This window comes from Stegostoma tigrinum, chromosome 28 (genome assembly GCF_030684315.1).
Source record: "Stegostoma tigrinum isolate sSteTig4 chromosome 28, sSteTig4.hap1, whole genome shotgun sequence".
Taxonomy (NCBI): Eukaryota; Metazoa; Chordata; class Chondrichthyes; order Orectolobiformes; family Stegostomatidae; genus Stegostoma; species Stegostoma tigrinum.
The window spans coordinates 30,588,883-30,603,363 of record NC_081381.1 but is presented as its reverse complement, the minus strand read 5'-3'; the positions used below and the strand labels follow the sequence as shown (position 1 = coordinate 30,603,363).

At 38.5% G+C, this 14,481-nt stretch overlaps 1 protein-coding gene across 3 annotated transcripts in view; it reads right to left on the bottom strand.

Annotated features, from left to right (window-relative positions):
• tmco4 (transmembrane and coiled-coil domains 4) overlaps positions 1-14,481 on the bottom strand; it is a 109,771-nt gene that overhangs the window by 78,932 nt on the left and 16,358 nt on the right. For all 3 annotated transcript variants that reach the window (XM_048561726.2, XM_048561724.2, XM_048561725.2), the window contains exons 6-9: positions 10,746-10,843; positions 9,136-9,279; positions 5,604-5,723; positions 1,297-1,461 (exon numbers count right to left, since the gene is read on the bottom strand). In XM_048561726.2, the coding sequence (XP_048417683.1) occupies positions 1,297-1,461; positions 5,604-5,723; positions 9,136-9,279; positions 10,746-10,843 (527 nt within the window). The remainder of the gene's footprint in view (positions 1-1,296; positions 1,462-5,603; positions 5,724-9,135; positions 9,280-10,745; positions 10,844-14,481) is intronic.

Below are 14,481 nucleotides of genomic sequence, written 5' to 3'. Positions count from 1 at the left end.
GAGAACTAGCAAGGCAAGGCAGTACATGACAAATGGCAGGTCCCTGGGATCCCTGAAGATAAGCAGAATCAGTACAGGTACAAATAGATCATTGAAGGCACCAGGGCAAGTGATTTGGGTGGTTAAGAAGGCATATGAGATACTTGCTTTTATTAGCCATGCCATTGAATACAAGAGCTAGGAAGCCATAATGGAACTATACAGGACAATTGTTAGGCCACAGCTGGAATACTGTGTGCAGTTCTGGTCATCACACTATAGGAACAATGTGATTGCACTGGGGATGGTGCAGTCGACACTCACCAAGATGTTGTCTGGCTGGAGCATTTCAGCTATGGAAAGATTACATAGGCTGGGATTGTTTTCCTTGGAGCTAAAAAGGCTGAGAGGTAATCTTCGGGTCTATAAGATTATGAAGGACATCAATAAGGCCAAATGGAATAAAATGTAGAGGAGTCATTGATCAGGGGCATAGATTTAAGGTAAGGGAATAAAGGAAACAAGGTTTAGAGGGGATTTAAGTTTAGATGTCGTCACGCATACAGTGTGAAGTATATGGAAGTCCTTGAAAGGATAGTAGAGGCAGGAATCATCATAATCTTTAAGCAGTATTTAGGTTGGAATGCCATAGCATTAAAAGGTTGTGGGGCAAGAGCTGGAATTGAAACAGACAGGTGCTCGATGACCATGTGGACACAATGGGCCTAAGGCTTCTTTCATTGTTGTAATACTCTATGATACTATGAAGGTGACAGCCAGTTTCAGTTCAAATCCTCGGGACAATGCCTTGATTATTTAGAGTCAACCTACCTGGTTTAAAATTTAAGCAAAGGTTGGGAGTTAACTGTCAGTCATTATTTGACTGCTGCATTCTCCATGGCAATGGCTCGATGGATCAGAGGTGACTTCAACCAATCTGCTTTCTTCTTTCATGCCATATAAATGTTGTTTTTCCTTTTCATTGGTTTTCTTGTGAATTGTCCTCATGAGTGCAAGACTTAAAACTTTGACAAAATGTGTCTTTTTCAGCAATACTCAAGTTCTGCACGAGCAAACGGTAACTGGACCACTGCACTGACATCATTAACATTAGAACATCATAAAGAAAAATAATATATTGTAGAGGACTTAACAGTAAATGGTTTCTATGTTGACAATATTTGATTCTGGCCCAGTTATGTGGAGCTACAATATATTTTAAAAATCAATATTTTTAAAAAATTCAATGTTTTTCTGTTGGTAAATTGAATTTTTTTGAAACTGTCACTGTAGCCAATATTCATTGTCTTGCCTTACCTGACAGAACAGTGTACTTTAGTGCTTCCTGTGCAACAATATTGACCAAGCCATTCAGCAGAGATTCAAGGGCATTACCCAGTTCCATTAAGTACTTTGACTCCCAGGCTAGACAGTACTGTTCTCTGGACTGCAGCAGACAGCGCCAAGGTGCCTCAAAACTTCCTGATGGAGATCAATGCATGATTTAAGGAGAACGTAAAATACCTTACATTTACACACAACTTATCATGACCTCAGAGCATCCAAAATACTTTGCAGCTAATGAGGCTGTTTGAAAGTGTAGTTACTGTTGCAGTGTGGTATGACAGGACAACCACTTTGCACAGTGCAAGTTCCACACAGTAATGAGACAAATTAAATCCCTGTTGTTATTTAAATAGCGCTGAGAAATACCTCTCCTAAGGGAAATAATTTAGCAGTTTAATGTCTTATCCAAAAGTGCAATGTTTCCTCAACACTGCATCCAAGAGTCCATTTAGATTACATACTTAAGTCCTGGAGTGAGCTTAGAATGCAGAAACTTCTATCTTTAAGGCAAGAATGCTGCGAAGCAGCCAAGATTCTACTTTTCTGGGGAGGGGATATTTGGTAAATAAAAAGGAAAGCAAAATGCAATGTCTGAAAGGGATGCAATAGATTAACATGTCAAGTCCTCTTTTTGCACTGATTCTTTACATCACCCGTGAATTTCTCTTATCCTTTCATATGGGAATTTGAAAATGAAGGACAAGAATGTGCCAGCTCATCTATCGTGCCTGACTCATACTGTGAAGGGTAACTCATGCATTTACATCAACCATCTGCTTTATTTCCACCTGTTGGGCATGAAACAAAATTAATTACAACTGCATTCTGAGCAAAGTACTATGAATCTGTGAGCACATTGCATTCAATGAAGTATAATATGATCCATAGATGTGTGCTGCTGTTGGTTTTGGTGACATGCTTCTCACAATTTATCCCCTCTTTGGCTTCAGCTGAAACATCAAACCTCTTAGCAACACAAGACAAAATTAAATACTGTACTGCTAATTTACAACTTCTTTGGTTCAGGGTGTGTAAACATTAAAAACAAAATTCAAAACGTTCTCTGTGGTCCACAGTGTCTGTCAACTGGAAAAAGAGTTATTCAGCCTAATCCCACATTGCAGTTTTTGGTCCTCAGCCTCCTAGTGCATACTCTCCCACTAACTGCTGAGTCCCCATTCAGTGCTGATTTTCAGTCTTTCCTTCTCCCCCTGTATAGATAAGGCATCCATAGATTATTCTCAGGCTTTGACTTTCCCAATGAATCATCTTTGCCGGTGTTTGGAAGAGTCATTAAAGATCAAAATACACTCAGGGACCTTCTAACTGCCTCCACTGGTCCTTGTCATTCTGCATTCCTTAAGAAGTGGCATGACCATCTCCTCAGTTGCATTATCCAGTTAGGTCTCAGCTTCTTGGATCCCTTAGAGCTTCTACAAGCTCCAGGGCCTTAGCTAATAACACATGCTGATCATGATTGTTTAGGACATGGAATGTATCCTGGAGACTCCATATGGTATCAAATGTCCATTCAACGGCTCCCGGCTCTGCCTTTATTTATTACATCGCTGCCCATACTTACTGGAAATAAATTTTCAAACTTGTTCCTTATTTGCGAAAACAAAAGACTCAATTAGCTTCTTCTCTGTCACTTTAACTGTTTTTTTACCCAACTTCCTGATGATTGTGAAATTCAGTGAGGTGAGAGAGCACAATGCATATCTTTGGACTTATTTGCTCCACTCTTACTGACACCTAGAACATAGAACATAGAACAGTACAGCACAGAACAGGCCCTTCAGCCCACAATGTTGTGCCGACCATTGATCCTCATGGATGCACCCTCAAATTTCTGTGACCATATGCATGTCCAGCAGTCTCTTAAATGACCCCAATGACCTTGCTTCCACAACTGCTGCTGGCAACGCATTCCATGCTCTCACAACCTGCACTGGATCTCTTCAGATTGATTCTCTCCCCTTTCCCTGAGAGGATGATTTTTTTTATACCCAACACACACTTTGAAGTTACTCATTTGGCTGAGACTGTTGCTACAGGTGCCAAATACAAGTTGCATAATCATTCAACACCTGATATTTAGACTGAAATAGATTACGCTTGTGAGCTGAAAATGGACTATTTAAAGTAATTTCAACATTTGTAAAAGGTAGTTGGACGATGAAACACAACTCATATAAACATCTTAGTCAATTACAAGCTCTGATTTTTACCTGAAAGTTAGCCAGTAACTTTGTTGAAACTAAGTATGCCTGTAAAAATTGTCTATAGCTTTTGTTCAAGTGTCTCGCTGTCCCACCTGAAGGTACTGACCACTGCTGGGGTTCAGTTCAGTGGGTACTAAATGAATTAATATGCCTTAGCAACAGAGTCTTTTTATGTGCTTGTCTATACGGTGATTGTAGGATGCATAACTATCGAAGGTATCACAGTTGAACCTGGTGTTTTAGAAAAACATCAAAGCACAACTAAACTTTCTTGAGTTAGGGAGGAACGAATAGTCAAGTAATATTTCCACTTCCGACTGCTTTCCAAACACTATTTATCAGCTCAATCTTAAGGACCACACCTGTTGCCTAATGATAGAAGACTTACTTCCACTCTTTACGCAGTTTTACTCTCTATGTTTAAATACCTCACTCTTATTTGAGGTACCATAACATTGAAATTCACAATCAGAAAACTGATCAGTTAAACTGACAAGTTTCTCAGTGTTTCCATGCACCACCTTGTTGTTACATCTTGTTTGCATTTTTATTTCAATTCTGAAGTGATTCTATCAGTATAGTCTGCCGCAGCATTGAGTCAGTGTGAAAATAGAGTTTTTTAGACCTCAGTTTTGTGTCAGCTGTGGCTCCAATTTGCCTAGGTCTAAGGGGAGGTGACAGCCTAATAGTACTATTGTTGGGCTGTTATTCCAGAGACCCAGGTAATGTACCAGGGAGTCAGGTTTGAATCCTGTCATTGCAGATGATGAAATGTGAATGTAATTAAAGTCTGGAATAAGAGTCTTATGATGATCATGAATCCATTGTTGATTATTGGAGAAACCTATCTGGTTCACTCATGTCCTAAAGGGAAGGAAACTGCCATCCTTACCTGGTCTGGTCTGATCATTATGTGCAACTCCAGACCACAGCAATGTGGTTGACTCTTAACTGTGCTCTGGGCAATTAAGGATGGGCAATAAATACTGGCCGAGCCAATGATGCCCTCATTCCATGAATGAATAAAAAAGAGTAACAATGACTGCACTTTTAACTTATTCATTGCATGTGAAACTATTAGACATGTTGACAGATGTGAGAATATGCTTCAGAAATTCAAACTCTCATTTTCTTCCTTCATTCTAGATTTGGGAAAATATTAACTGCTTCCACCAAAACTCTATCCCAATACGCATAGCAGTTCCCTGGCAACAAAGATTCTAATATATGGCAGTCTATAGCACAAAACATCCTTGTTAGCTATTTTTATATCTGAAAGCTTTCCAGGCAAGCGTAGCACATTATCTGTAATTGAGTTTGATCCAATGTAAAGACTAATGTAAACCAGAGCATCTACTACACTTGCAAAGGCAGAATAACTCAAGGTACAGAAATAAACCCTGTTACATACAAATTCACTTATCTGAAATTACTGCCAATCTCTTCAAACCAAATTTGATTTCTGCCTGCCAAAGCCTGCCATTTGGAAATACCATGCTAAATGATATGATCCTTTAATACTGAGTGGGTCATAATGCAGTTTGAGAAAAGAACTCACTTAAATAAGGCTGTGCAGCTTTTTGCATTAATTCCTCACTTGTTTCTCCGAGCAAAAAAGATAAGCCGAACCGGGACAGGTGGACAACTCTGCAGCAAAATTTCAGAGTTACTTGTCTCAAACCACTCCAGTGACTATCATTTCCAGTTGCATAGATGAATGCAACACTTTAAACTTTTTCATGAAACTTTGTTGTTAGTTCCAATAGGGAACAAAGCCATATGGAATAGTATTGAGTCATACAGATAATGAAGGACCCCGGCTGCGCTAAATTAGATGATTGCAACTCATGCTGCAGCATCTCAGGCTACAATTGCCAGGAGGTCCATGTGCTATGGAGGGAAAATTCCAGCAAGGACATATTTTTGGAACAATTCATGGGGTAAGCTGAATTATAATGCCAAGCTATTTCCTGAGGCAAACTTTGTCCCTTGAGCAAACAGTTTTTTTGAAAGTGCATTTGGTCTTGATTTGTGCATTTTCATTCTCCATACCATATTTTCCCGTGCATAGCCACCCAGTGACTGCTATTGTGATATGCAGTTGGTTTCCATCAGTCAATGGAAGAAACTCAAACTCTTCAATGGCTCCTACTCTTTTTTTCATTTTGTATCCTGAAAGGAATGAAAACCAGATTTAACTAGGTCGACAAAAGATTAAAGCAAGGAATATTTCCCACTAAAAAATAACATAAAAATAAACAAACTTGTCTTATGATAAAACTTTATTATTGAGAGAGATGGTTGTGTATTGAATAATATCTGGAAATACATGAAACTTAAATGTAAAACTGCAAGATGTACATGTGAATATTTTCAAACTAAAATTAAATAACATGTATAATCAAAACTGATACTGTTTCCTTCCAAAATCTGCAAAAGCACCGTTCAGTGAATGAAAATATAAACATTGTTAATAAGCATACTGCTCTTTTCCTCAATTCTATATTTAAATAAGTGAAGGCAGAAGCAGCTTTCTTGTCTATTTTTGCCTAGAATATGACACCAACTGTTAAATTTACATAAGAACATATTTTATTTAATTTCATTAAATTTTAGCTCAGCAACAAATTCCTAGAAATTAAGATGTTCAAGGATACTCTTGAAGTCTCTTCTCCAAATTAGTAGTCTTTGTCACTGCTGCCCAAGTTATTTGCTGTCAGAAGTTGCACCACACCTAGTCATAGTCCAACAGGTTTATTTGATGAAGGAGCAGCATTCGGAAAGCTTGTAATTTCAAATAAACATGTTGGACTATAATCCAGTGTTGTGTGACTTCTGATTTTGTCCATCACAGTGCAACACTGGCATCTCCACATCAAGTTGTTCTTTGCTCAGCAGGGCAGAAATGAGATCAGCTCACTTTAATTTCTAATCTCTCATTTGTTTTTCTCTTCTCTCTCTCATCTCTGATTCCTCATTCCAAAATGGTACCCACCTGTGGCTGAACCACGGTGACCAAATTCAACCAAGCAACACAAGAGGTATAAACTTTGGACGCAGGCTCATGAATTGGAAAGCTGTCAGTCTTTAAACAAGGCATGCTAACGTGCAATATGATGCTATGAGTTCTCACATTATTTCACTGCTTGGACTGAAGGAATCAAAGTTCCATGAATTGCTCCTTTATGGCTCCAACAAGGTGGTGGTTTGGACAGTCTTTGCTTCCCTTCCTAATTGTTGCCAGCCCAAATTTAAGAGAGAAATTGGCACTAAGGTGGAAATCTTATTCTGAAAGGACAAGGATGCTGTTTAAAATTGAAATTAGAATGTTTTATTGGATAAAAACATTCCTGAGGGGCTGGCTCTTAAACTCAATGATAAATGTAAAGTTTGTGCAAAAGAAAACAACTTCCATATGCACATGATTCATTTGATTGAGCCATAAGGAGACTCAGAAAGAGGCCCGAGAGAAATAACAGCCTTATCATTTTCAATGTCTAGACAATGTGGTGAAGCAGTCACTAATCTAATGGAAAGCTGGGATATACAGTCAGAACAGTATAGGTCATCATAAAGGATGCTTAATTTTCATAGACACTTTACAGATGTCACTTGGAACCTTGTAGCATTACAACCAGAATTGCGCAGAATGGAAAGAAAAGCAATAGTACTGAAGAAGGACCATTAAAGCTCAAATGAAGTCTACAAAGATGTCAGATAAAGGGGAACGTCATCATGAATATTAATAATATTTATAAGTTAAACTTACATTGTTATTTCAAACTGAATGACAAAAAGTAGGAGCAAAGACATAATATTAAATTTTAAATTGATATTAGAACCAATGTTAGAGGAATAAGAAATACATAGGATAACTTGAATACTTGTATTAAGGAAAATAATAGGATTATGCTCACAGGATTACTACATTACAGAGAAAGGCCATTTGGCCCATTGTAACTTCACCAGCTCTCTGAATGGGCAATTCACAATGGCGTTCTGCTTGTAACCCTATACATTCTTCCATTTCAAATAACAATCCTAATTCCCTTTTGAATCTGCCTCAACTCACTCTCAGACAGTGAGATCTATACCCTAACTATTCATTGTATGGGAAAGCTTTTAGACTTATGTCTTTTGCTTGGTTTGCCAATTATTTTATATTTGTGATAATAGGAACCGCAGATGCTGAAGAATCCGAGTTAACGAAGTGTAGAGCTGGATGAACAAAGCAGGCCAAGCAACATCTTAGGAGCAGAAAAGCTGACATTTCAGGCCTAGACCCAGGCCCAAAACATCAGCTTTTCTGCACCTAAGATGCTGCTGGGCCTGCTGTGTTCATCCAGCTGTACACTTTGTTATTTTATATCTGTGTCTTCCTGTTCTTGATCCTTTCATGAGAAGTAATGGTTTCTGCCTATCTAATCTGATCTCTTTGCTGGTGAGCTGATGTACCAACACTTCAAAGTGCACATGAAGCATGAGGCATGTCCATGGCATAACCACTCAGATGGCCCAACTAAATGGGGATCATGATACATAACTGATAAACCATTAAAAGGTGCTCAGTAGAGTTTGAAAAGGCCACTGGGAGCCAGATAAGGTTTTAGGGGTAATGTAAAGTTGTTTTAGTTATACAATAATTCGTACAGCCAGAGACAGGAGTATTGTGTTATATACTGAGTCCCCATATGATGGAAGTCATTGAGAAACAGTGCAGAGGATGAATCCAAGAAATAAGGCTTGCCGTAATTAGCGTAGACTTCAGGAGTCAGGCCTATTTACAGCAATTCAGAATTAAATTGGATACGTTTAAGGTACTTAGAATGTTCAAGAGATCAGATTACATGCAGTTGGATAGGTTATTTGAGAAGTATGCAGTCAGCACCACTTGAGGATATGAATTTAGAACCTCAGGCAAAGAGGTTAGGAAGCATTTCTTTGTAAGGAAGCCATCAGCTTCTGGAACAGATTACTAACATATATGATGAATATTGATTTCCCTCAACCGTTCAAACAGGATACGAAACCACATTTTTGAGAAAGGACAACTGTTCTTGTTATAGAAGGTCAGTTATAGGTTAGTTAGGAACACAAGGAATTACAAATAACTATCATCACGTTGAGTTTTGCCTGGCCGTTTTAGGGAGTCGGGGACCAACTTCCATGTTTGTCCTGAAATTACGTCAGATTTTCTCTGATTTCTGGGAGTGATGATCTTACACTTCTTATTGCATTTTAGGATCCCAAAAGGATTTGAATTGACATGTGAGCTTGCGCACTGGAGAGAGGAGCTTCAATGGGCAGAATGATTTTTTAACTATCTTTGTGAATGTCACCTTGGGGACCATTTAAAGTTATAGTGAGAAAGCAGGGCCACAGGATTAGATTTGGATTATTCCATCAAAAAGACAGCATTGATATGATGGGCTGACTGGTCTCCTGTTTGTTTAATCTTAACATGGGAGCTGGGGGTGTGATTTTCTCATGAAGTAAACCCAACAATAAGTGATTAAACTGAAAGAATGTTCCACTCTCCAACATTAACGCCCAAAGTAAAACGAAAAAATTAAAACATGCCTACCCGTCAGTCCAGCGCCTGCTGCCCCAAATAACGATGCCATTACAGCAATTCCTGCTGTGGAACCGAGTGCAGCTGCTCCTGCCGTTCCCACAATGGCAGCAGCTCCTGCTGCCACAAAGGGAGCAGCAAGGCCACCAGTAAGGCCTGGGTGTAACAAAGAGAATTTGTTAACAGCTTAACACACACAAAGAACAGTGTTCATATAATTTGCATTACTGAAATCAAAGGTGTAGCCTTTCTTAATTGAATCTCTAAGAATCCTGACTGCGCGTGAAGTAGCATCAAATCTCCCACACATAAACCTCTACCTTAATTACAATAGATGATTCACCAACACATACACAGATGACATAAAAACAGAAAGGCACAATTCGTCCACTACATGTTTGATTGCACCATAACAGAATGTTGACGTTCACCTAGGAGTTGAACTAAATGAATAGATGTGAATTTCTAGATGCTATATTTTGTTATTTTGAGTTCGTTGAAAGATTCTGACTGTAATCATTTTGGTTAGTTCATTCCAACGTGATGGGGGGCACAGCACAGTTAGACGTAATAGTATTTGCTGTGAAATAGTTCAGGATAATTAAACATTCACTCTTACTTCTAACTAAATTAGTTTCTGTAAAAAATAACTACATGTGGCAATTCTCCAAATTAATCACATAATGGGTGAGGTTCCCACCAAGCAAATGATGAATTGCTCAGTCATAGATCTTCCTACTTCTACCTGAAGATTTTTGAACCACTCAAGGGACAGTCTCCTAACTCTTAATGTTAACAAGGAATTAAATGTCCTGTTTGCTCCTGTATAATATGGGGGCGGGGGGGGAGCGGTGTGGCGGCGGCGGCGGGGTTATTTGGCTGGAAGCTGGTTTGCAATTGCAGAGTGTGTCACCAACACTGCAGGTTCAATTCTTGCACCATCTGAGATTATCATGAAGTTCCTGTCTTCTCAAACTCACCCCTTGCCTGAGGCATGAACATCTTCCTGTTAAACTCACCACCAGTCATCTCTCTCTAACGAGAGAGTGTTCCTATGGTCCTCTGGGACTGTGGTAACTTCACTAATATTCAGATATGTCAGCATCATTTTAAGGACCCTCTATTTTACTTGAGTATAATGCATTAAGATTAAGCATTTGAAATTTGATATGTCTATTTGAATCTGCTCTCAAAGTAAGTACCAGGTATTTATGTCTTTTAAGTGTCAACCCAGTTGAAACGTATTGTGAAACCAATTCAGACTTGCCATTGGAGACATTAGCTCTAATTATCCAGACTGACAGCTTTATCATTAACTTGCTGAAGCTTTCATATTAATTACTGCATGTCTAATTTCAATTTGCGGACAGAGCTCTACAAGTTTGAATGTAATGTGAGTTGTAATGCAATGTGAGTTGTAATGCAACTATTACACCTCCAACTATTACAGAACTGCAACTAATTTCTGTTTTAATGCATCTATCGCAGCTTCATCTCCCTATAAAGCCTAGTGCTAACTTTAACATACTTAAAAGTTCAATAACCAATTTCAGCCATAAGATACCAATCTCAACCCATCCTTCCATCCCCAACACTGTAAGGTAGTGGCAGTTATAACTTACCTATCACTGTCCCACCTCCCACTGTAGCAAGTCCAATGAGAAAATATCTCTTTAATTTCTTTTTACGGTCTTTTGTTTTCCGGTAAAGTTCAAGTTCTCTGGAAATGTTGAGGTTGAAAATGGGTTAGGTGCAATGTAGGAAGTAAATTTGTGAAGCAATGAAACTTGGAGTGTGTGTGGTAAAATAATACTTACAGTGAGCACCATCCTTACTGAATAGCAATTAAGAAGAAAAATGGCATCAGTACAAATTCAATTTATAATGTGACGTTACAGATAGATGGCTGAATCAACATCATCTCCATCGATTAAACAATAATGTTTGTAACAGATTACTAGTAGAGATCTTGCCTCATTTTAAAAATATTCGGAGTCCTGATGTGTAGTCATTCTAATCATTGATGAGAAGATACTAAACAAGTCATATTTTGGTACTTTTCTGGTCATTTTCACTTCCCTTCAGATCTAAGCCATCTTTTAGAAACTGATGACATTAAACTGCAACAATAATTCTTTTTTCTTCAAATTAAATTCACTTCCCAATGTATCCCTCAATTCCCTCACAAACATGATTAACTGTCTGTTGATTCCACTCATCAGATCTCCTATCCTTGTTGATTTATTTCATAATTTAATATTATCCTGTTCCTATTCCTTTTTTACTTCAAATGCCCTTATTTTTAAGTTGCTTTCCAAGAGACTTAAATCCTTCATGACATTGAATAATTTGCCCAATTAGTGAGGCAGTTTCTTTCATCGCCACAAATATTCCATTCAGATCACTTGTACTCATCTTTCAAAATGAAGCAGCACTGAGTTTTCAAGAACAGCTCTGAGGCCAAGTAAAGGTCAAATCAAACATCAGGTCTGTCTGGTCCTTGTTCACAATGGAATGGCAACTGAAGGAGCGAATGAGCAAGAACTTCATTGAAGGATGGTGAACTTCTTTCAGCATGTGAAAAATACGTACCAGTTTATATGATGCCCTGGCAGCCCACTGCTGCATAACGCTGTGCATTTTTGATTGGCAGGTTACCGAGTGTATCAAAAGGTGTTGGAAAATAAACAACTACACAGGTGATCAGCTGAATGTCACAATATTTGTATAGTGAAGTAGATAATTTGTCCGTGTTTAGATATAACAGCATAATTGCTGTTTCAGGGCCCTCTATGATTCTCTAGCATAAACCCATCAGCTGGAGAAATCATGTCCTTATCAAGCCCTACATACAATTTACTTATTTAAAGTTTGATACATGCTCAGAAAACTAAGTGGACTGCATCAGAGAAAAACAGTTGAATTAATATTGGAATAATATGAAAAGCCAACATGAAACTCACAGATAAACTAAGAGCCCCATGAACACAGCATACTCTATCCTACAGCACAAATATAGCACAATACATTTGCTATATTCTGTACTGCCATTTATTGATTGTTTTGTTTTTGAGAATCATATTCACAGAGAAATGAGTCCAGACTGTGAAAACTCACAACATGTAGAAGAGCTCAGCTGTCCCTAGATCTCTGAGGAAAGGATAAAGATTTTAGATCCCTGCATCATGCTGACCACTCTTCGTCTTCCAGTACAGAGAGTTGACTAGACCGAGTGCAAACTGGCACATTCCAAGGCCCAGAACTACATGCTGAGGTATGTGCTAAAGTTTGGGGCAGCTGCCACCATGGCACAGTGGGGAGAAATCTAAGGTCCTTCTGCCGAAGTTTAACAAGGGTCTGATCAGTTATCAGACACTCTCATTGCATGAAGGTAAATACTCTCCGGCATGAGTAAGAAATGCCTTTGGTTTTTGCAACTGCAGGGAATGTCAAATTCCAATGTTTTTATTGATACACAAAGACTGTTCAGTACTGCTTTAGTACCTGTGAATGCAGATAATTTTTTTTGTGAATAAAGTATAGTTTTGCAATTCAAAAAGTCAGAATGCAACATTCTGTTTGAGAAAGACACTGGTGACCTTGGCCCAAGATTGAGCTAATTATTTTCACCTCACTGAGAAGTCAATAATCATGATACAGCCACATGATTCAGCTTTGAAACATATGCAGATATTGCTTATGGTTACGGATATATTTAAAATGTCCTTTACTTGCCATGGTATGTAGCTTAAAGTGGTGCAGTGATTGGAGAATTTATATAGGCCAAAAAGCAAAAATGTGTGAACGGTCTTGTATTATTAATCCTCTGAATCCATACACCATTTAATCATACAGTCTGCATGGATTTCTAAAGAGGAAATTGTATTTAACTTATTTGCTGAGATTTTTGAGGAGATCATTTAAATGGTTGATGTGGTTAAAGCTGTTGTTTTGGTACATATGGATTCCCAGCAACTGTCTGATACAGTGTCACGCAACAAACTTGTGAGGAAAGCTATAGGTCAAGATGTAAAAGGGGTAGCAACAGCAACATGGATATAAAATTGGCTGAGTGACAGGAAACAGAGGGCAATGGTAGAGGATATTTTCAGTTGGAGAAAGATCTGTACTGGAGTAATTAGGGGTAGGTTATGAAACTTTTGCTCTTCCTGATATATATTATGATCTGGATGTTGGTGAGTAAGGCAGAGTTTTAAAGATTGCAGATGACACCAAACTTGGAAGAACTGTAAATTGTGAGAACAGCGTGGAACTCCAAAAAGACATTGACAAGTTGGTAGATTGGATGGATAGGTGGTAGATGAGGCTTAAAGCAGAGAAGTGTGAGATGATGTACTTTGGTCAGAAGGACATTGAAAGAGAATACAAAATAGGGAGTACAATTTGAAAGGGGTGCAGGAGCATAGTGAAGAAATTGGTGTTCTCCTTGGAGGCAAGAAAACTGAGAGGAGATTTGATAGAGGTTTTTAAATTCATGAGAGTCTGGACTGAATAGATGGGAAGAAACTGTCATCACTTGTAAAAGGAAAAAGAATGAGAAGGCATAGATTTAAAACGATGTGAAAATGAAGGGTGACATGAGTTTTCACAGAGCAACTGGTTAGGGTATGGAATACATTGCCTGGAAACGTAGTGGAGGCAGTTTCAAGAGAGGCATTCAACAGGGCATTGAGTGATTTTTCGGATAAAACTGGTGCGCAGCGATAAGGAGAAAACGCAGGAGATTGGCACCATGTCATAGAAGTGGCACAGGAATGACGGACCAAATGGCCTCCTCTATGCTGTACCAATTCTGTGATTCTGAGATATACTATTTTTAAAATAACATGTAGTGAGTGTTATTGTCCACTAGAGGTCAATCTTTGAACTACTGACAGAAGCCAGTCAGTGCTGATTTATGCTGACTTAAGCAGTTTAAGTTAAAACCAAATAAAAACCAAAAGAACTGCGGATGCTGTAAATCAGGAACAAAAACAGTTCCGAGGAAGGGTCACCAGACCCGAAACGTTAACTCTGTTTTCTCCTTCACAGATGCTGCCAGACCTGCTGAGCTCTTCCAGCAACTTGGTTTTTGTTCCTGAGTTAAAACCAATATTCCACTTCTAATATATAAAAAGAGGGACTGCTGTCAAATGAAAATATCAAGTCAACACATGCAGTTGTTGAAAAAAATTGATCAACTTTCATATCATGCAGAGACAAGAGGGTCAGTTGCTGTGATAACAGGAAAAATTCTGACTTATGCACGAGGGAGGTTCTTCCACACTATATTGCCAAGCTGTAATCCATATCCAAACTAAGCTAAACTATTAAGGCTGCGTAATGGGAACTCTGCAC